Source organism: Portunus trituberculatus, chromosome 27 (assembly GCF_017591435.1).
Source record: "Portunus trituberculatus isolate SZX2019 chromosome 27, ASM1759143v1, whole genome shotgun sequence".
Classification (NCBI taxonomy): Eukaryota; Metazoa; Arthropoda; class Malacostraca; order Decapoda; family Portunidae; genus Portunus; species Portunus trituberculatus.
Window position 1 is genome coordinate 12,412,402 of NC_059281.1, and position 20,578 is coordinate 12,432,979.

Sequence of the window (20,578 nt, forward strand, 5' to 3'; positions counted from 1 at the left end):
TCCTGTACCCTAGCGTTGTGATGCTTCTGTAGACTATTACATTGGTGCTGACATGAGTGTTACCTCATCACGTTAATCTTCACGTCACTTAGGTATGTTTGTCATCAGTGAGCGCTTTTTTCTTGAGTTTTCAAGATGCCAGTAGGAAAAAGCATTTGTTGAGTGTACCAAACGAGACACAGTACTTGGAAATCTTGGTTATAATCTACGTGTATTGTACTGGCTAATACGTCGACAAAACCTTCTTGGTAAGCAATTTACATTAACCTATTATTTAAGTATTAGGAAGCACGGTGAACACTGGACACCGCAACTCATTTCTATACAGCACATGTAATGGAATATATCGTTCTATCCAGATACTATATCTAACAAAACTACTATTATTACTATATAAAACTTTTTATTGAAACCATAGTAATGAAACAACAGAACCCAATCATGATACACCACCACTGGCAGACTGATGTTTGCCTCACATCCCATAAACAGAATGTTTTCTCTGTGAATGTATGTAAACGGACATGATTTTTTCCCCGCTTCAGTCCACCCTCCTCCCCCGGGTGGAAAGATGGTAAGGAGAAAGCAAAGGTAAACACCGTGCTTCAGGGAACGGCTGAGATAAACAAAATCATATACTGTGTAACTAGAGGAGGCAGGGTTTATGTTGCAATGTACCTGCCGGGTGTGTCGTAATCCACACGTATTAAATGTTGTTAAAAGAGAGAAAAAACTAAAAAAATGGCAAAATGTATGTTGTTCAAGAAATATAACATACTGGCATATATATACGAGTACATATATACATACATATATATATATATATATATATATATATATATATATATATATATATATATATATATATATATATATATATATATATATACACACACACACACACACACACACACACACACACACACACACGCACACACCTTCTGCCTTGGTCTCTATTCACGTGCCAAAAACAAAGGTAATCTTTTAGCGTACACTGCATGGTACATTATACTGCCTTGAAGGTCACTGCTAACCAGACTGGAGAGGAGAGCGTAAGTTTCTGGACAGCTTCGTTCACCTTGCCACTAAAAACACGAAAAGAAAAAAAAATAAGGAAAATATATTACTATTACTACTGGATATTTTATACTAGTTGCGTTTCTGTTACTGCTAAAGCCGTAATAGAAAAAAGAATAAAGAAACGTGGAAAGATGAAATCTAAGAGGAAGGAAGAAAGATTTACATATTTAAGAAATGACGGAAGAAGAATGATTTGAACACGAAAACAATTACAAAGAAGAAAAGTTTGTAAATTTCGTCACGTTTCCCACACTCGTCCATGCTGTCCTATTAATCTCTCTCTCTCTCTCTCTCTCTCTCTCTCTCTCTCTCTCGGCAATGTGGGGGATCCTTCAAGCCGCAAATTATTTGGGGGTGCACGAATACCTGAAAAAAAGCTAGTTTTCACTACTAATAATGCTAATTTCCACGTCAAGTTAGAGGAGTCGTCGGTGGGGCGCCCCTACCATCACGTCAACTTGATGCTGAGTCATGTACACATTGGTGTTTGGGCTTTTGTTTTTTGGGGGCGTCCAATGGAGGGTTCACCCAGGGCAGAGAGAGAGAGAGAGAGAGAGAGAGAGAGAGAGAGAGAGAGAGAGAGAGAGAGAGAGAGAGGATATTATGGGTAAAGAAGGATGGGACAGGTTTGTCCGATACTTTTCGGCATTCAAGGAGGAGGAAGAGGAGGAAATAGAAAAAAAATGTTGAAGAACACGATCTGACGAAAAATATTTTTTCCAGCTCTGAAGTATGAGTCTTAGTACAAGTTATAGTACAAGACAGCAACGTTTTGCTTTTTTCTCCAATACCATGGTTTGAAAGTACTGCTTTGTGCATCTAACGCAGTATCATTTGACACACATTCTGCGTTATCAATGGAAGAACACAAACGATAACCTGAGGAACCATCTCTGTGGCCTTTGTAAACATGTCTTCATACACGAGAGGACAATCAAGGAAAATTTACCCGGAGTGTACATTGTTTTCAGCCCAGCACCATGAACAGCAATACGACGCAGCTGGTAAAACCCGTCCTCTGTGGCAACAGTGACGGACCTTTTTTTTTTTTTTTTTTTTTTGTGGCCGGTGCACACGTCCTGCATCCTGCTCCTTCCTATATAAAGGCTGGTAAGCGGGCGGCCCGACACATTCTACCGAGGCAAGAATGACGGCACAACTCAATCCAGGTGAGTGCATGAGTCTGGAATGCTCCACCGTCTTCTTCCACTAGCTTTGAATGACTGTACGCTACGTTCCCAAGTAGTGATCTGCTTGCTCCCCTTCACTCTTCCTCCGCGGCAGTCTTATACAAGCAGGTTTTCAGGCTGAGGGAGGTGCTGCAGTGAGGGGTGAAAGGAAAAGGAGAGGTGATAAGTCAAGACACCCGAGCAGTTTTGAGAGTTCTCACATTGTCTGCATTGTTTGTTTGGAGATTTGAAAGTATTTAACGGCGATGTCCCAACGCTTGCGCTCAAAATCTTATACCATGTTCATTCTTATAACGTCAAAATGTTCAATAACGATACGAGTCAGAATTGTAGAGATCCATCCCATCCTGCAGGAAGCCTTGCCATTAATGTACCTTATACAAGAGAGAAAAATAATTATAAGGATTGTGTGACGGACTTGTGTATACGGACTGTGACGAGAATGACAGGCAAACATCTTACAACTGCAGAGCTGATGCAGATAGCAAGACATAGAGACAGTTGGAGTTCCATGATTGCCCAAGTCCAGCTGGATGTGGCACGTCGGTAAGGTAAAGTAAGGTAATCCCATGTGTAACCTTCCTCCACCAGAACTTGGCATTCTTTTAAGGAGAGCCGTGCTGTTTCTGATTTACATAATTGTTCCTAATCTGCAGGACTGGCTGTGTTGCTGTGCGCGGTGGTCGCTGTGCCACTTGCCAACACCGCCGCTTACGTCCCTCAGATTCCCGAAAGTCAGAAGGATTCGTCCCTCGCTAATTTGTGGAGGCATGCCATCGAGCAGCAGGGCCCCGCTACAGAGAGAGTTGAGGGTAAGCAATGTGTGTGTGTGTGTGTGTGTGTGTGTGTGAGAGAGAGAGAGAGAGAGAGAGAGAGAGAGAGAGAGAGAGAGAGAGAGAGAGAGTGTGTGTGTGTGTGTGTGTGTGTGTGTGTGTGTGTGTGTGTGTGTGTGTGTGTGTGTGTGTGTGTGTGTGTGTGTGCGCGCGCGCGCGTGCTATATAGAAGCGTCCAGGTCGCTTTCTGTTTCAGGACCAAAGACCTTCTTAGAACCAGTTTTTATAGAGGTGATCAACTGGGTGCCGCAAGATTCTGCTCACCCACTCTATGCCTCAGAGTACATTGACCTCCTGCGGGAGATCCTTCTGGATTACATGGTTGATGAGGTGGTGAAGCCTGACGATCCCAGGATGAGTCAACCCTCCGGCCTGCAAGTGAAAAATCGCAACGGCAAGACCATCACCTTCAAACTCGTTTCGGGAGGTGAGTCGCGCCGCAGCCTCGGCTGACGGCAGAGCTACGGTGCTTCTTTCACCACAATTATAGAAGTTCGAGCATTGACATTTACTTTCCTCCTTTTCATGACATCTAGCATCGTCACTTGTGTTGCTGATTGGAATTATTCATTACCGAGGTTTGCTCTGAGCGCAGCAGCAACAAGATAACTAACAATGGACACACACGTTACAAGTTCGCAGTTTCTTTCCATACGTAGGTCAAACTAGATAGTGGTTATTGTATATATGTACCTTGTGTATAACGATGAGGTCACTTCCTGAGCCATGCACGCTTGGTAGACAGTCGCATGGAAAAGAAAGTAACGAAACAGCGTGAATAATTTTAACCCTCATCCACCACCACTCGCAGAAATAACAGTGAATGGAGTGAAGGTTGTCGATAATTCAGTCAACAACGACGGCACGTACTCCTACATCCTCGATGAGAGTCTCTTCAGCCATCGCCAGAAGGTGGGGGATGCCTGGGAGAAGTACATAAAAACGGTTCCTGTCTATGACCCATTTGGCGTACTAATATCAGGTGAGAAGTGTGTGTGTGTGTGTGTGTGTGTGTGTGTGTGTGTGTGTGTGTGTGTGTGTGTGTGTGTGTGTGTGTGTCTCATTATGAATGTTCGTACAGGGGCGTTAAAAATAAGGAAAACAAGTAAGATAAGGTAATACTCGCGGCAACAAAGTACCACTCCTCTCTTGCAAGACAATCACCCTAATGGAATAACTATGACATGAAGTAAAAGATAAATAGCAACCTGAATAATTTAGGAAGGAACTTACCACACGGACTAATGTAATATTTTAACGCCATCGCTTATATATATATATATATATATATATATATATATATATATATATATATATATATATATATATATATATATATATATAAATGGAACTCAGACAAGCTGCTCTTCAGATCCAAGCGTCCCAGCAGAAGAATAGAAGACTGCAGCCGCATCTCGTCCAGCTTCACCAAAGAAGTGCTTGGCGAGATGAGAGGTGGAGGCAGGCAGCCCCTCAACTTCCTCGTCGCTTTCATATTCAGCAGTGTAGAACTGTTAGTAGAGCCGAGAAACCGTCCACTGAGGACAGGCTGACCACCACTTGCAGAGCGGGGTCGCCTCCGTCTCACAGCACCACAACACAGCACGAACACAGTGTTCATCGGCCCTCTGTCATCAATGTTACCTTTGTCTCAAAAGAATAAATAATTACAAATTGTTCTTGGTGTTTTAGTCTGAGTTGGTTCCACACACTCTCTTGTTCGGCGTGCTCTTTGGGAGCAAGAATGCCTCGTAGTATTGGAGACCAGAGCTTCAAGTATTTTACTGTGTCATTTTGATCACAAACACGGACAACATAACATCAGCGGTCAGAGCTACATGTGGCAGTCCCTGTGTAACACATGTTCATTATAAGCATACACAAACAAATAGCAGATTAGAAGATACAGTACAAATCAAATGAATGACCAGACGATTGATTAGAAGCTCAAAATATATCCAGTACTACATAAATTAACATCTTAATACAGGATTAAGGTGGCTGAGGTATTGGCAGTGAAATTAAAACTGAAAGCGGGGAAAAGGTTTCACACTTAGATAGCAAAAATGCGCCGATGTGGCAACTGTGCTCTTGCCAGGAGGTAAACAAACCAAGAGAGAAGAGAGGCGGGCGGTGTGTAGCATCCTGTACCATGGCGTTGTGGTGTTTGTGCAGACTATTGCATTGGTGCTGACATGAGTGTTACCCCAGCACGCCAGTCTACACGTCACATAGGTGTGTCTAAAAGAACACTTTAAAACACTTTAAACACTTTATTATGCTTGTCTGTAATACATTTATAAGCTTATGGTACAATTATTTTAAAGACAAACAGCCCCTTATTAAGCACAAGCTTTTTGGGCACACTTAATATCTACTAATACTGTAATATAAATCTAAAATAAACTAAACTAAAAATCTAACTGAAGATAATGAAAAAAAAATTGTATTGCAATAACAAAAGATTTAGGGATAACTAACTTTGCAAGAACAGGAAGGAAGGGAAAAAAAAAAATCATAATTTTACATGAGAAATAAAGAGAAAATTGAAATGGAATCTTATCATAAAAAAACAAATAAGCTATTTGGTTACAATACCAGGAAACAAAATAAATATGGTCTACTTAACAAAAGACTGAAAGGCAGAAATTTAAAGGAATTGAATTACAAGATGTGTCAGTATTGAGACAATAAATATTTTTTTAGTTTTCTCTTAAAGATGTTTACGCTTATTGTTTTTTTTACGTGTGTTGGAGTGCTATTCCATATTTTGGGACCTTTGAACATTAGAGAGTGTTGGTAGAGAGTTAAGTTATGATGAGGAATCTGTAGTGAATGTCTGTAGCGTGTGGAGTGGTTATGAGTTTGGGTCAGAGTACTGTTACTGTTGGAATTTATCAGTTTGAACATGTACGCTGTGATAAAGAAGTTCGATAAATCAGAGAGTTGAAGGATTTTCAGGGATTTAAAGAGTGGAGGTGTGTGTTGGAGGAAGTCACTATTTGTCATGATTCTAATTATTTTTTTATGGAGGATGTTTAGATTATGCAGATGACATGGGTAGGTAGTGGACCAAATTGGATTACAGTAGGTTAAGTGTGGGAATATATGGGCATAATACATGATTTTCATAATTTCCACTGGTACAAATTTTTTTATTTTCAGTAATAGAGCTATTGATCGAGATAATTTTAGGCAAAGGTTTGATATGTGATATTTAAAAGTAAGATTATTGTCAAATGTGACACCGAGAAATTTTGTCTTAGAAACTTGAGTGATATCTTTGTCTAATATGGTAAGTCTGGGTAAGGGTTGGTATTTGGTGGTGGTATTTGTAAATAACATATAGAAAGTTTTAGCTGTGTTAATTGTTAGGCGATTTGCAAGACACCATTCAGAAAAGGCAGATAATTCTAGGTTGGCTCTGTAGATTAGGTCAGTGGGATTATCACCAATCAAGTACAAGGTGGAGTCATCGGCAAACTGTATTGTGTTTAAAGCAGTAGAGGCATTGCTGATATCGTTGATATATAATAGAAAAAGAATAGGGCCTAAGATGCTACCTTGTGGCACACCAAGATGTATAGGTTTGATGGTAGATTTCGAGTTATTGTAGAATGTAAAATGAGATCGGCCAGTTAAGTATGATATGAACCAATTTTCCACACAACCGCGAATACCATAGTGACGTAATTTGTCTATTAGAATGTTTGGGTCAACTGTGTCGAAAGCTTTGCTGAAATCAATGAAAATGGATATTATAGACTTATGGTTATTTAAAGCATCGTATAGGTCTGAGGTAAACACATTTATAGCATCAAAAGTATTTAGTCCAGGGCGAAAACCAAATTGCCTATTATTCAAGATTCTTTGTTTATTGAGGTAGTTCATGAGAAAGTTTTTCATAATGATTTCAAAGATTTTAGAGAACACTGGTAAAATAGAAATTGGTCGGTAATTTGAGATATTAGTTTTACTTCCTGATTTATGGATAGGGATAATTTTTGCCAGCTTGAATCTATTAGGGAAAACTCCATCTTTGATTGAATCATTGAATAGTTTTGAGACTGGTTCTGCTAGAAAATTTTTGTTCTCTTTGATTATTTTCACAGGTATTTCATCAGCAGTGCATTTCTTATTTTTTAAAGCTGAAATAGCTTTTACTATGTCATTTCCTGTCACTATGGGAATATTCATAGAATTTAAGAAATTACCTCTGAGATACGAAGCTGGGAGCTAAGTTCAGGTGCAATTTGGGAAAAATAAGTGTTGAATGCATTTGAAATTTCATGAGGAGTGCTTAGGACTGTGTCATTATAGTGTAGTGTGTGGGAGACTGTCTTCTTGTTATTTTTAGAGTTTTCTATTTCGATAATTAGTTCCCAAACTTTTTTAGTGTTAAGTCTAAAATTTGCAAACTTTTGTAGGTAATATTCCAATTTTTTTTGTTTTATTAAGTTATTTAAATAATTTCTATAGTGTTACAAGATTACACCTTCACCTCTTCATCAGTGAGTGTTTTTCCTCGAGTTTTCATCTACGTACGTTTAGTAAATGGTGTTAATGCTTTTGATTGTTATGGTTTTCTTCTTCAGTTTAATGAAATAGATGCAAATGTGGTGGAAGGTTAAAGAATGAAGGGAAACATCACTGACAATACAAACAAAACAATATAAAATGATACTCGTACCAAACTCAAATGTTGTAGAATTGTAAAAGAAATAAAACTAAATATCATCTAGTCCCATAAAAATACAAATATGGATACGGACACGCACGCACACACACACACACACACACACACACACACACACACACACACACACACACACACACACACACACACACACACACCTGATAATAAATGTACTGTCAAATGTGTGTGTGTGTGTGTGTGTGTGTGTGTGTGTGTGTGTGTGTGTGTGTGTGTGTGTGTGTGTGTGTGTGTATAGCGTCGTGAACACACCTGCAGAATGAAGGCAGGGTGAGGGACAGGCGAAAGAGGGAAGAAAAGATAGATTTTCTTGGGATTGTAGGCGACCAGGTGAAATTAAGAGATACTCCTCACCTGTGTCCTTAATCTCGCAGTGGTACTATTACGTATTAATCGTAGCGAGTTTCTTCACTCTCTTTTAAATTCAATGCTTATTTTTTGGATAAGATGATATGACTTGTAGTTTCCTGTATTTTCTTATATACATTGATTACATTATCATGGGAAGCTATAAAAGGAAGTGTTGGAGTGAATTTCGGATATTGTACATCAACTGCAATGCCATTCCTACAAGCTACGCAGCAGGAATACATCAGTTAGAAAGATTAATTAACCTGCGTGACAAATGCAATGGCGAATGCTCTTATTGATCTTTCCAAATGCGTTTTCATAGAACTCGTATTTCATAACCTCCCTAGTAACTCGTAATTTCTTGATTGCCCTTACATTCGTTTTCAACTTTCCTGACACAGGTGTTCCATATACAAGACCTGTGTGGGGGGGCCACAGGTGTGCAGTCACCATTAAGGTGTACAATCCGGTAAGGTGTCTCTCTGCCTTCCCGCCACTAATATCACACCAGGTATTTACGTCCACAAATTTATTTATCGTAAGGAACTGCGAAATCTCTGTTTTGTAGTTGTTTGATAGGTCCTTCCTGGCCGTCCTTCGTCTGCCCTCCGTTTATAATACACGTAGAGACTGGGAAGCAGACGACCAATCAGACAACATGATAATCTGTGTATGACCATTTCGGTGAGACCCTCCTGGCTCTTGGCGAGTGGTATATCAATCACTGACACACATGTGACCAGGCATTCGCACACTCATATCTGAGACGTGCACGATGACGGATCGCAATCCAGGTGAGTGCGCAGAGCCTCGATTCACTAGCTTTACTATTTCCAAACCTATAGTATAGGCGGAACTTCCAGAGCATATAGTATTTACTCTGAGCAACATTGGTAGTGTCCTTAGGTACATACAGTGTTATAGATGTACCCTTTCACCTGACCCGTATGGCAGCCTGAAACACGGTATTGCTGCCACCATGTACTTGTTATACCAGTTTATTATATTTTTAAGTCTGAGTCGATTAAGGACTCACTGCGACAGGCAAGGAGGAGCGGAGTCGCCTTAATATGTTACGCTGTTTTATGAGTTTGTGTGGTGTTGATTTCAATGGAATGTGTGTAACAAGAGGGGAATAAGTTTGGGAAGCAGCAGGTGGCGCTTAGCAGTACAGCGTATCTGTATCTGTCAAGTCTTATCAGTAGCCTTCAGTTGGGAGGGAACTGATAGCAGCGTTGTGTTGCAGGCGTGGCTGTGTGGCCCTGTGTGGTGGTCCTGGCAGCTCTCACGACAGGAGCCATGAGTCAGAGACTTCTACCTTCCCTTCTCGCCAGCCAGGAAGATTCCCCACTGGCTAACCTCTGGCGACACGGTCTTAGGAACCAAAAAGATTCCAACGGCGAGGCCCTGAGGAGTGATAAGCCGGGTGAGTGTGTGTGCTTGGGGGTGTATGAAATTAAACGGAATTGTTTATTTTTTTTTCTTTCAACTTTGAAATTATGCGGAATAGCACAGTTTCTATCCCATTTCAGCTCCAAAGACCTACTTGGCACCGCCCTACGGCGAGGTGATGAACTGGGTGCCACAAGACTCCGCTCATCCCCTTTATGTCCCCGAGAATGCCAACTTTCTGCGGGAGATTCTATTCGATAACATGGTGGAGGGTGAAGTGAACCCTGACGACCCCAGGATGAGCGAGCGTGAAGGTCTCCAAGTGCACAATCTTAACGGGAAAACCCTCACGTTCACCAGAGACGCCTCAGGTAAGCCACTCCACCAACCTTTACATAGATACACTGCCCGATGGCCTTGGAATGAAAAGATATATATTTCTGAGAAAGAAAGAGATAATTTTTTTCTAGGAGCGACGATGCTGGGAAAAGTCAGGGGCGAATTTAAAAGAAGAATAATGCATTTCAGTTTTGGAGACAAGGGTGAGTAAAGAGGCGGGACTAAGGTGGTCTGGGTACGTTAGGGTGAGGGAGATGCTGAGGATCTACCACACAGCAGAAAGATGGAAGAGATGTAAGAGATGGTTTGTGGTGCAGTGAAGGAACACATGCTTGTTATGAGTGTTATGAGTCTGAGTGAGGAGAGACGCAGATGACTTTTTGTTATTTAAGAGTGTGTGAAAAAACGATCCGAGTGTTATGACCAATGAGCACCATGAATATAGATGTTGTGGTGTTGAAGGCTTACGTCACTCCCTGAGCCATGAACGCTTGCCTCGTGCATAACAACAAACACAGAAGCAGGAATAAAAATAGTGTTCATACCACCACCACCACCACCACCACCAATAATAATAACAACTTTCGTCATTTCCTTTAACTACATGTATCACAGGAAGCTTGTCTTACAATAACAACATACAGAGAGAGAGAGAGAGAGAGAGAGAGAGAGAGAGAGAGAGAGAGAGAGAGAGAGAGAGAGAGAGAGAGAGAGAGAGACTACTCCTTACAAAATACAAGCTAAGAACAGATAAGAGGAAACACACACACACACACACACACACACACACACACACACACACACACACACACACACGGCCCGGTAGCTTAGTGGTTAGAGCGCTGGTTTCACAAGCCAGAGGACCGGGGTTCGATTCCCCGGTCGGGTGGAGATATTTGGGTGTGTCTCCTTTCACGTGTAGCCCCTGTTCACCTAGCAGTGAGTAGGTACGGGATGTAAATCGATGAGTTGTGACCTTGTTGTCCCGTTGTGTGGTGTGTGCCTGGTCTCAGGCCTATCCGAAGATCGGAAACAATGAGCTCTGAGCTCGTTCTGTACGGTAACGTCTGGCTGTCTCGTCAGAGACTGCAGCAGATCAAACAGTGAATTACACACACACACACACACACACACACACACACACAGTCAATGAGGTCCAGAGGTTACGGGTCATTTCCACCACTGATCCACAGGTATTCAAGTGGAGGGAATCCCGGTGACTGACTCTAAGATCAACGAGGACGGCACAGTCTCGTTCACGCTGCAGCAGAGTCTCTTCGGCCACCGCGAGAGGGTGAGGGACGCGTGGGAGAAGATGCCCAAGCCCTCTGTGAGATTCGGACCCTTCGGCGGCGGACACCCCATGAGTAAGTGATGATGATGATGATGATGATGTTTATTTAGTAGAGGCAATACGAAAAATGAAAATGTACAGTACTGGTGACACAATACTAACTGAAACTTCTACTTCTTCCTTTCAGACGCACCGCCTCCTCCTCCCCCTGAACCATTCTAGTGTGGCCCAAGAGATGAGAGGTGATGGCAGACTGACAGAATACACACACACACACACACACACACACACACACACACACACACACACACACACACACACACAGGGACATCGTGATCTTTACTTCCTTATATTCTGATCATAATCTCCGTACCTTCATTCCTTCTAAAGGATTTTTGAAGTGTGTTTTTACGGTTCTAATGATATAACAGCAAGATTTCTATATTAGTAACTGGAGAAACACTCTTGACAACCTGGCTTATCATTTCTGCAGCGCTAGGAAATAGTTGTGGTGAGAGCACGAAGCATTTCCGAGTACGGGTGAAGACAATGAATAGTCCGCGTTGCTTCTGAGAGAGTCGTATAGAACATTCCTCTTTGCCTCACCTTGCAAGGCTAAACACAGTAATTTTATTGGCCTTCATTCACCCGTGTTGCCTTTGTTTGATGAAAATAAAGCATGACAAAATGTACTGGTGTTTTAGTCTTGGTAGGAAATGACCCAAGGGAAACATAAGAAAAGGGTACAACAACTGTTTCTCATGTTTCCTTCCTCTTAGATCCCCACAAAAGGTGCTGCGTAGAGATAATTTGGTACTGATAGCATAATTACGACTGAAATGACGATAAAGACAGAATTCAAGGCCCTGAGAGCAAACATGAGGGTCATTTTACGAGTAGCACAGAAAGTCACTCTGTCTAAACGAGATGAACAGATAATAGGTAGTGGCTCAGAGAGAGAGAGAGAGAGAGAGGTGTTTGTATGAGTTTGTCTTTAAAATTTCTAACAAGAACACGTTTTCTGCGGAGCGATACAGACCATAGAGAGGTATAAAGGAGGAGAAACGCATCTAATAAACAAAGAGAAAATCAATATATAAAGCAAGAAACAATGCAGCTACATGTAACAAAACAACTCATGCGATATAGAACTAGAGAAGAGTGAGATGACAGGGATGAGTGAAAATTGTAGATAGGTAATATAAATTTTTGTTTTCCTGTCACCTTTCCCCTCTCTGCTTGTCTTTTTCACTGTGCTATGCAATAATTCAACCCCTTCAGTACCATGCCACGTTTTCATATTCATTCTGTTTACTATTTGGCGATTTTGCACGGTTTCATAAACTTATGTGGAGAATTAAAACATACAGACTCCGGCCATTAATCTTTTGACCTCCATTGACCCTTCCTTATGTATACAAACTTGATAATCACGGTAAAAATGCGTATCAGTAATGAAGGGATTAAACACTAAAGGAAGTGTGCAAAAATCTTTATAAGCACAAAATAGAACAAAATAGAACAAATAAAGATGAATTTCAAGGACATTTTCCAGTTTCTAGCCAGGTAAAAAGTTTAAGAAGCGAATGAAAGAGAAGTGTGCATGATTGAGGGAGAAAGAGGGAAACGGGCCAAATATAACACCAATGTTCTTTCCAGTACATCTCAACTTTCCTCCCAGCGGCTAAACTACAATGTGTGTGTGTGTGTGTGTGTGTGTGTGTGTGTGTGTGTGTGTGTGTGTTGCAGGTTTCCTTGTTTTCTTACGTCCTTACTTTCCTAGACAGAGAAAACGGAGGGCAAAGAAACAAAGTGAAAAATATTACATTGTTCCGTAGAGTTTTTTCTTTTGAGAGAGAGAGAGAGAGAGAGAGAGAGAGAGAGAGAGAGAGAGAGAGAGCGCATATTTACTTAAATGACCAAAGGTATGTATCTCTTAACGCTCTCCACTAATGTAGGTAACACACACACACACACACACACACACACACACACACACACACACACACACACACACACACACAAGTAGAAGCAACACAATAACACTAAAGAAATCAACAAATAATAGAAAAGACAAACCAATACTAATGAAACACTCTAAAATGACTCCGACCAGCCCTTCAGTTTGTCAGTGACTAATATGGACGACTGAGATAGATTCGAAAACAAGGCCGTGCTGAAGAGATGCTGATAACACACACACACACACACACACACACACACACACACACACACACACACACACCATCTCAATCACGGTCACACACATACCACTTCTTATTCACAATCGCCAGGTAATCTAATTAAAATCTTATTGAGTGGACAGGTAAGATAGGAGTGTGCGTCATTAATAGGTGTGTATTGGATTATTATTATTATTATTATCATTATTATTATTATTACTATTATTATTATTGTTATTACTATTATTATTTGGTCGGTTTAGAAAGTGAGAAAGGTCAAGGCGACGAGGAAGGGAGAGTGATGTGAAATGAAAGGGAGAGAGGGAGAGGGAGCGTGTCGGTCTGTCTGTCTCTCTCTCTCTCTCTCTCTCTCTCTCTCTGGGCCTATAAAAAAAAATAGCTACGCATTTACTTCTCCCTTCTCTCCCTCCCTCCCTTCATCTCTCCCTCCAGTCTCTACTCGTTTTATCTCCATCACTCTTCTCCTCCTCCTTCTGTCCCTTCTAGCACTTTATTCGTTCAAGGTTTTTTTCTTTTCTATTCTTACAAGTCCACCTTTATTGAATTTACCTGTTTGTATGTATGTAAAGAGGAGGAGAAGGAGAAGATGGAGAAAGGGGAGAAGGAGGAGGAGGGGAAGGAGAAAGAGGAGAAATATGAGGATGGGAAGGAGAAAGAAAAAAAAAAAAGAAGGACGAGAAGAAGGAGAAAGTAAGTGTGAGAAATAAAGGCAGAGGTATGAGCAATCCATATAATTAATTCTACTTAGTCTTCGCGGCCTTTGTAATAAGCGGAGATAGGGAAAGATGAGAGGAGTTTTCAGTGATCAGTGTTATATTCCTTTATCTTCATGACGTAATGGACGAATTTATCAAGTCCGCGTATAAAAAATAGCTTAAAAATAGTCTCCTCTTTTAAATTTTTTCTCTAAGGTAAAAAAAAATGAAAAGGAAGATTTGCTGAATGAGATAATTATGAAATACGCGAGAGACAGGTAGGTAGACAGACAGACAGACAGACAGACACACACACACACACACACACACACACACACACACACACACACACACACACACACACACACACACACACATATATATATATATATATATATATATATATATATATATATATATATATATATATATAGACACTATAGACACACACACACACACACACACACACACACACACACGAAAAAGGAAAATCCCGTTCAAGAAAGCCTCGAACTAGGAAAAGAAGAAGAGGAAAAAAGATATCATAAAACAAGGAAAAATACACTTATATTCTTATCTTATTCCTAGTAACACGAAAACATCAAAATTATCCCCCACTCTCTCTCTCTCTCTCTCTCTCTCTCTCTCTCTCTCTGCTACATTGAAGGACGGCGATTCATCTTTTCGAATCCACTTATCCTGGTCTGATATCACCGCGGAAGTCTTCGTGATCGGCCTCACCCACACGTCTGCACTTGATCTTACTACGAGATTCCACTGCCGATGTCACCAGTAGTCCGTATGACCCACCTACAGCGCAAGGCCTCGGGTAAGAACCACTATATACACACACACACACACACACACACACACACACACACACACACACACACACATTTGAACACTTTTTTTTTTACATATTTTCTCTTCAACGCTTTTTTTTCCTTCCTTTACTTTTTCCTCTCGTTTTCCTGATTTCAGAGTTCCCCAGCGTGGAGGGAAGCATTCACCTTATCTTGCTGTAATTGTAACATAATTGTCGTTTTTTTGTTGAGTAATGATATCAAGTTCAATATTTTTCTGCTTTTATGACTGAATGAATGGTGGTTTGAGATTGTGGATGAAATTTTGAGAAATGAGTGTTTCTTTAATTGATTTCCTGTCATGCCATACATAATTTTTCGAACTAAATTGCTTTAATTCGTTTCTATGTTTCTTCTTCCATTCTGTTTTCTCTCTTCTTTTATTACCTATTAATCGATTTCTAGTCCTATTTTTCTCTTTTTCATTCTTTCCTCATCGAATTTTGACAAGTTTCACAGCATTTTACTTTCTCTATTCATTGACGTAGATGCATGTGACGTCTCATCATATGTATATCTTCTATCTATTATATCACTTATCAGAGTCGTCACTTTCTGTAAGCAACGTGGCACACATTGCTTATCTAGTGTTCCTTAAATAGCCGAGCAACGCGAAGTCACGTAGACGCAGCAATTGTTCAAGAGGCGGTCCAGTCCTTCAGGTGCGACTTGGAACCATATCCTGAGACACACTACGCAGCACCTCCACTACTTTCAAAAGGTTTTAGTTGAAGTTACGTAGGTTTTTATGATGCTTCACGGTTCTAGTAAGACTGACAAGATTCCTACAGCATTAACAGGAGAAACACACTTGAGAATTCGACTAATAATCGCCGTGATCTTTTTATAACAGTCGTGGTGCGAGAGCTGAGTTTGACTGTGAGGTGTATCATTATTGCCTTTTACGTTTATGATTTTTTTTCTACGTGTCAGATACGTCAGCCAGAGGGGAAAAATGATTAAAAAAAGGCACAGTGACAATAAGCGCAAAGAAAGAGACAAAAAAAAAAAAAAAAAAAGAAAAGACAAAGAAAGAAAAGAAACAAAAAGCAATAATATAATGTGCCTTAACGAGTGTCTAGTGACCTTGACTTTCATACTCCTAGTTTTGCCTCTCACTGTAAGTACTACCAGCTCCTCTCCCATGCAACACCCGCCCCCATCCTTTCCCACGCCTACGGAACTTCTTTTTAGGGCAGCTTCCGTCATGGGTCACCTCAGCGGATCAACTCTCTCTCTCTCTCTCTCTCTCTCTCTCTCTCTCTCTCTCTCTCTCTCTCTCTAATCTGTTCAGTTTATCTCTCCTTCCTCAGTCACGCTCATAGTAAGCATGTCTCCCTTCGCTGCATCTACAAACCTTCTCTCAGGCCATCCTCTCCTTTGCTCCTGCTACGTAAATCCACTTCCAGCATCCTAATCCATACACACTCCTCTATCTCACACCCGTTACAAACTAATCATTCCTCTCTCATGCGTCTCCTCGTCTCTCGCGCTAACACACCCACACCACTTCAGTCACATCAACAAGTATATCGTCTTTTCTCCGGCGTAGATTAATTTCCAGCCTCCTCCTCCTCTCTCGCCCTGACAGACCCTCACCACGTCACCCTCGACTCTCAAGCGTTGCCCCCAAAACAAGTTACGTGTGCTGTGTCTCGATGTATCTCACCCCTTGAAATAGCATCCCGTAAGCCAAGATGTTGACGGTGATGCAATTCAAGTCTTCCATGACCTCACCCTCTAGGACGGAGCGGACACCTCACTCCCTTCCCAGCTTCCCAGGACACTCCCGCCCACACAGCAGCCGTCCCGCCCCTGTGATATTCTTCAGTGATGCGGGATGACAGCGAACTGCCGCCACTGATAGGACTCAAGGTGAAGGCACGTCCTGCACCCGCGCCCTTGTGGAAGATGGAGTGGAGCAAGTGTGTTGTATATATAGTTTGGAAGCTAAGGTGTGTGTGTGTGTGTGTGTGTGTGTGTGTGTGTGTGTGTGTGTGTGTGTGTGTGTGTGTGTGTGTGTGTGTGTGTGTGTGTGTAAAATCATAGGTAGATAAATAGATAAAAAGAAACAAACAAACAAGCAGGCCGTTAATCACACAAACAGCTAGACAGTTTGTGACCGAAAATGATAAGAAATACAAACAGGAAGGCGTATAGACAGGTAGTTAATCAGATAGACACACAGACAGACAAAAACTAGACAATTTGATAAGAAAAGGAAACAGCCAGCCAGACAAAGAGCCAGACAGCCAGCGAGACAGGCAGACTGATAGACAAGCAAATCATAATCAAACCAAACATACACAAGTAATAAATCCATCTACTTAAAACACACACACACACACACAGAGAGAGAGAGAGAGAGAGAGAGAGAGAGAGAGAGAGAGAGAGAGAGAGAGAGAGAGAGAGAGAGAGAGAGAGAGAGAGAGAGAGAGAGAGAGAGAGAGAGAGAGAGAGAGAGATTTGGAAGACGTAATTAGTGACTGCCAAACACACACACACACACATTTTTTCACTCCTTCTCTTCAACTTTTTTTACGGATCAATTCTTTTTTCATTTTTTTTTTTTTTTTTTCTTTACTGTTTGTGTTCAATGGATACCTTATGAGTTTACTTCCTTACTACACTTCATTCAATTGCCTCTCTCTCTCTCTCTCTCTCTCTCTCTCTCTCTCTCTGTGTGTGTGTGTGTGTGTGTGTGTGTGTGTGTGTGTGTGTGTGTGTGTGTGTGTAGTAGTAGTAGTAGTAGTAGTAGTAGTAGTAGTAGTAGTAGTAGTAGTAGTAGTAGTAGTAGAAGACAGATCGTTATGTGTGCTTATTCTTACTAGCAGTGTCTATTACAAAATGCTGAAATAATACGAATACTCAGGTTAGAAGAAATGTTGTCTAGCACAATTATAAAACATGGTGAGTCTTAAAAGGGTCAAACAAGCAGAACCAGTCGTTTCATTTTGGCTTCGTAAAATTGTCTACACTCAAGTGAAATATCAAGAACGACAAACTGAGATCGACACCATGAAAACCATCTTTGAAAATCTCCATTAACTGTAAGAGAACGTTACAAGATGAACTGACTCCAACACCACGAAAATCCCCTTTGAAACACCCACTAACTTGTATAAGAGACTCGATGGCAGGCTAAAAACGATCAAATGCCACTAACACCATAAAAATCCCCTTTGAAACACCCACTAACTTATATAAGAGACTCGATTGCAGGCTAAAAACGATCAAATGATACTAACACCATGAAAATCCCCTTTGAAATACCCACTAACTTGTATAAGACACTATACGTATACGACCATAGGAATCCCTTTTGAAATACCCACTAACTAATATAAGAGACTCAACAGCAGGCTAAAAACGATCAAATGACACTAACGCCATGAAAATCCTCTTCGAAACCCTAAGGAATTTGTATAAGGACTCAATACAACCACAGGAATCCCCTTTGAAACCCCCACAAACTCAAATAAGAAACCCAACAACAGGTTAAAAACGATCGAGTCACACCAGCACCACGAAATTCTCCCTTGAAATCCCCCATTAACTAATATGAGACTCGATAAGAACCTAAAAAGTGACACCACATGCACGCAAATCCCTCAATGAAAATCCCAGTAACTTGTATAAGAGGCGATTAAACACCATCACGATGAGACACCAGAATGTTCAAGAATACAGAGCTCTCAGCAGCACACCACAGAAGGTCACACATCCACCACTACAGAACACGAGCTACATTTAAAAGACTATGCTCTCAAACACTTCTATGCTTCTTCACTACTTTCAAGTCTTTAAAATGAAGTTTACACGTATTCTTAATCCCTTCAATACTTGGACGCTTTTTACCTTGATTTTTGGGGTATGATTGGACGATTCTATTTGCATTATAGAGTCTATGGAGATCAAAAGAGTCTTCATTATCTTAATCCGCACATAAGTTTCTGAAGCTGTAAAAAAAAAAAAAAAAATAAATAAATAAAATAAATAATAATAATAAGCAAAACGAATATGGAAATGCGTCATGGCACTGAAGAGGTTAAAGGTGTTTTTACATTTTCAGTCAGAGATTAACAAGACTTCTACATTATCAATACGAAAAAACCTTTAAGAATCAGGCTAACCATGTCTGTGGCGTTTCTGAACACAGGCCAAGAGACATCAAACCCAACATTCCTCAGGCCACCAGGATCACCAGGCCAGCACACGTGTCTCAGGGGCGTGGATGGGTAGGCGACATGGAGCACGTGTAGCTGCCGTGATGGTGTAGGGCGGACCGCGTGGCGCCTGTAGAGTATTAGCTATGGCGCCCCTCTCTTCACGCCGCCCTGCCATCCCACCGCCTCCTTCTGCCGCGTCCTTGAGGTCATTTGCGTCACTCGCTTTCGCAACTTCAAAAAATCCTACTTGTCCCTCATTAGTGTGATTTTTCCCGCTTGAGGCTGGCCAAACAAACGCGAGGCGGGGAGTGAGGGCGGGAGAAGCTGGGTGCGGAGGGGCGGGTAGGGTAGGGCGGGGCGGCGCCAAGGCCCTGGACTCATGGCAAGGTTTACCTGTCAAGCTCAGGAGGGAATGGAAACAGGATGCTCTTCTTATGTATTTACGTGCTCAGGGTCACACACACACACACACACACACACACACACACACACACACACACATGCCCGAGTGAATCCCCAGGCGGTCTACTATAATCCCTCCCCCTCACCACCAACCCCTCAAATACATACACATTATTACTGGAACTGTGTGTGTGTGTGTGTGTGTGTGTGTGTGTGTGTGTGTGTGTGTGTGTGTGTGTGTGTGTGTGTGTGTGTGTGTGTGTGTGCGCGCAGACGCGTAATAAAAGCCGCCCTCACCATCCACGGGGAGGCGCCACTGAGTCCCCTGTGGCTATTTGCACATAAGTACTCATCAGTTGTTTGCAGGATGGAGAAACACGTGGAGGGGGAGAATGGATTAATGGGGGAGTGGGACAGGTGGCTTGAGGAGAGCGGCCTGTGGTGGAGAGGCGAGGGTTGGGCATGGGAACAGGTGGATCAGTGAAACGGCAGTGCGGGAGAAGGATGCAGGATGGAGAACAGCGAGGCACAAATAGAAGGGACGAGACAGAGATAAAACAGGGATATGACAAGGCAGTGGGCAAGGCGGGGAGCAACGCAGGGGGAGGGCAGTGACAAGACAGTGGCAAGGGAAAGGTAAGACGGGATGTAAGACAGGGGATAAGGCAGGGACAAGACAGGCGCAGCATCTCCCAGACAGTCAGTGATGGGGGCAGTCAAGGTGGCGCCTCGAGCACGACACACAGACAGCCACCGTCACCCGGACCACACAAGGCTCCTGTAGAGAGTGTGGGCAGTAAAAACAATTTCTGCTTTAATTTCATGTTTTTTAATACCCAGCGCTTCCAAGTTTCGAGAATGCAGAGAGTGGCAGAGGAGCAGCAGAGGCACCCAAGGGCATGGCGGACGACGGGCGCTGCCTTCACAGGGAGTCATAACAAGTGCTCAAGGCCAAGGTCACGCAGGCAGGCCAGGCATTACACACTGCTTTCGTGGGGCCATCTGTCGCCGGGAACATGGACCAGAGATCATGGGTCTCCTTGAGGCTTCGA

General features: G+C 41.9%; 2 protein-coding genes and 1 long non-coding RNA gene across 5 annotated transcripts; all 3 read left to right on the forward strand.

Moving 5' to 3' along the window:
* Nucleotides 1–2,101: 2,101 nt before the first annotated feature.
* On the forward strand, nucleotides 2,102–4,782 carry LOC123509905. The gene is made up of 5 exons (XM_045264523.1): nucleotides 2,102–2,249; nucleotides 2,927–3,082; nucleotides 3,300–3,530; nucleotides 3,915–4,085; nucleotides 4,476–4,782. The coding sequence occupies exons 1-5, from the start codon at nucleotides 2,228–2,230 to the stop codon at nucleotides 4,499–4,501; spliced, it is 606 nt and encodes a 201-aa protein (XP_045120458.1). The 5' UTR covers nucleotides 2,102–2,227; the 3' UTR covers nucleotides 4,502–4,782.
* A 398-nt stretch (nucleotides 4,783–5,180) lies between these two features.
* Nucleotides 5,181–11,885, forward strand: LOC123509904. Of its 3 annotated transcripts, XM_045264520.1 has the most exons (6): nucleotides 5,181–5,338; nucleotides 9,415–9,594; nucleotides 9,701–9,931; nucleotides 11,093–11,266; nucleotides 11,381–11,456; nucleotides 11,495–11,885. In XM_045264520.1, the coding sequence occupies exons 1-5, from the start codon at nucleotides 5,299–5,301 to the stop codon at nucleotides 11,413–11,415; spliced, it is 660 nt and encodes a 219-aa protein (XP_045120455.1). In that variant the 5' UTR covers nucleotides 5,181–5,298; the 3' UTR covers nucleotides 11,416–11,456; nucleotides 11,495–11,885. The 3 variants fall into 3 exon arrangements, with proteins under 3 accessions (XP_045120455.1, XP_045120454.1, XP_045120456.1); XM_045264519.1 differs by having other exon boundaries at nucleotides 5,182–5,338; nucleotides 11,381–11,885; XM_045264521.1 differs by lacking the exon at nucleotides 5,181–5,338 and adding an exon at nucleotides 8,810–8,962 and having other exon boundaries at nucleotides 11,381–11,885.
* A 2,836-nt stretch (nucleotides 11,886–14,721) lies between these two features.
* LOC123509906 lies at nucleotides 14,722–16,937 on the forward strand. The gene is made up of 2 exons (XR_006676319.1): nucleotides 14,722–14,921; nucleotides 16,547–16,937. It is a non-coding gene; the product is annotated as an uncharacterized LOC123509906 (long non-coding RNA).
* Nucleotides 16,938–20,578: the final 3,641 nt, after the last annotated feature.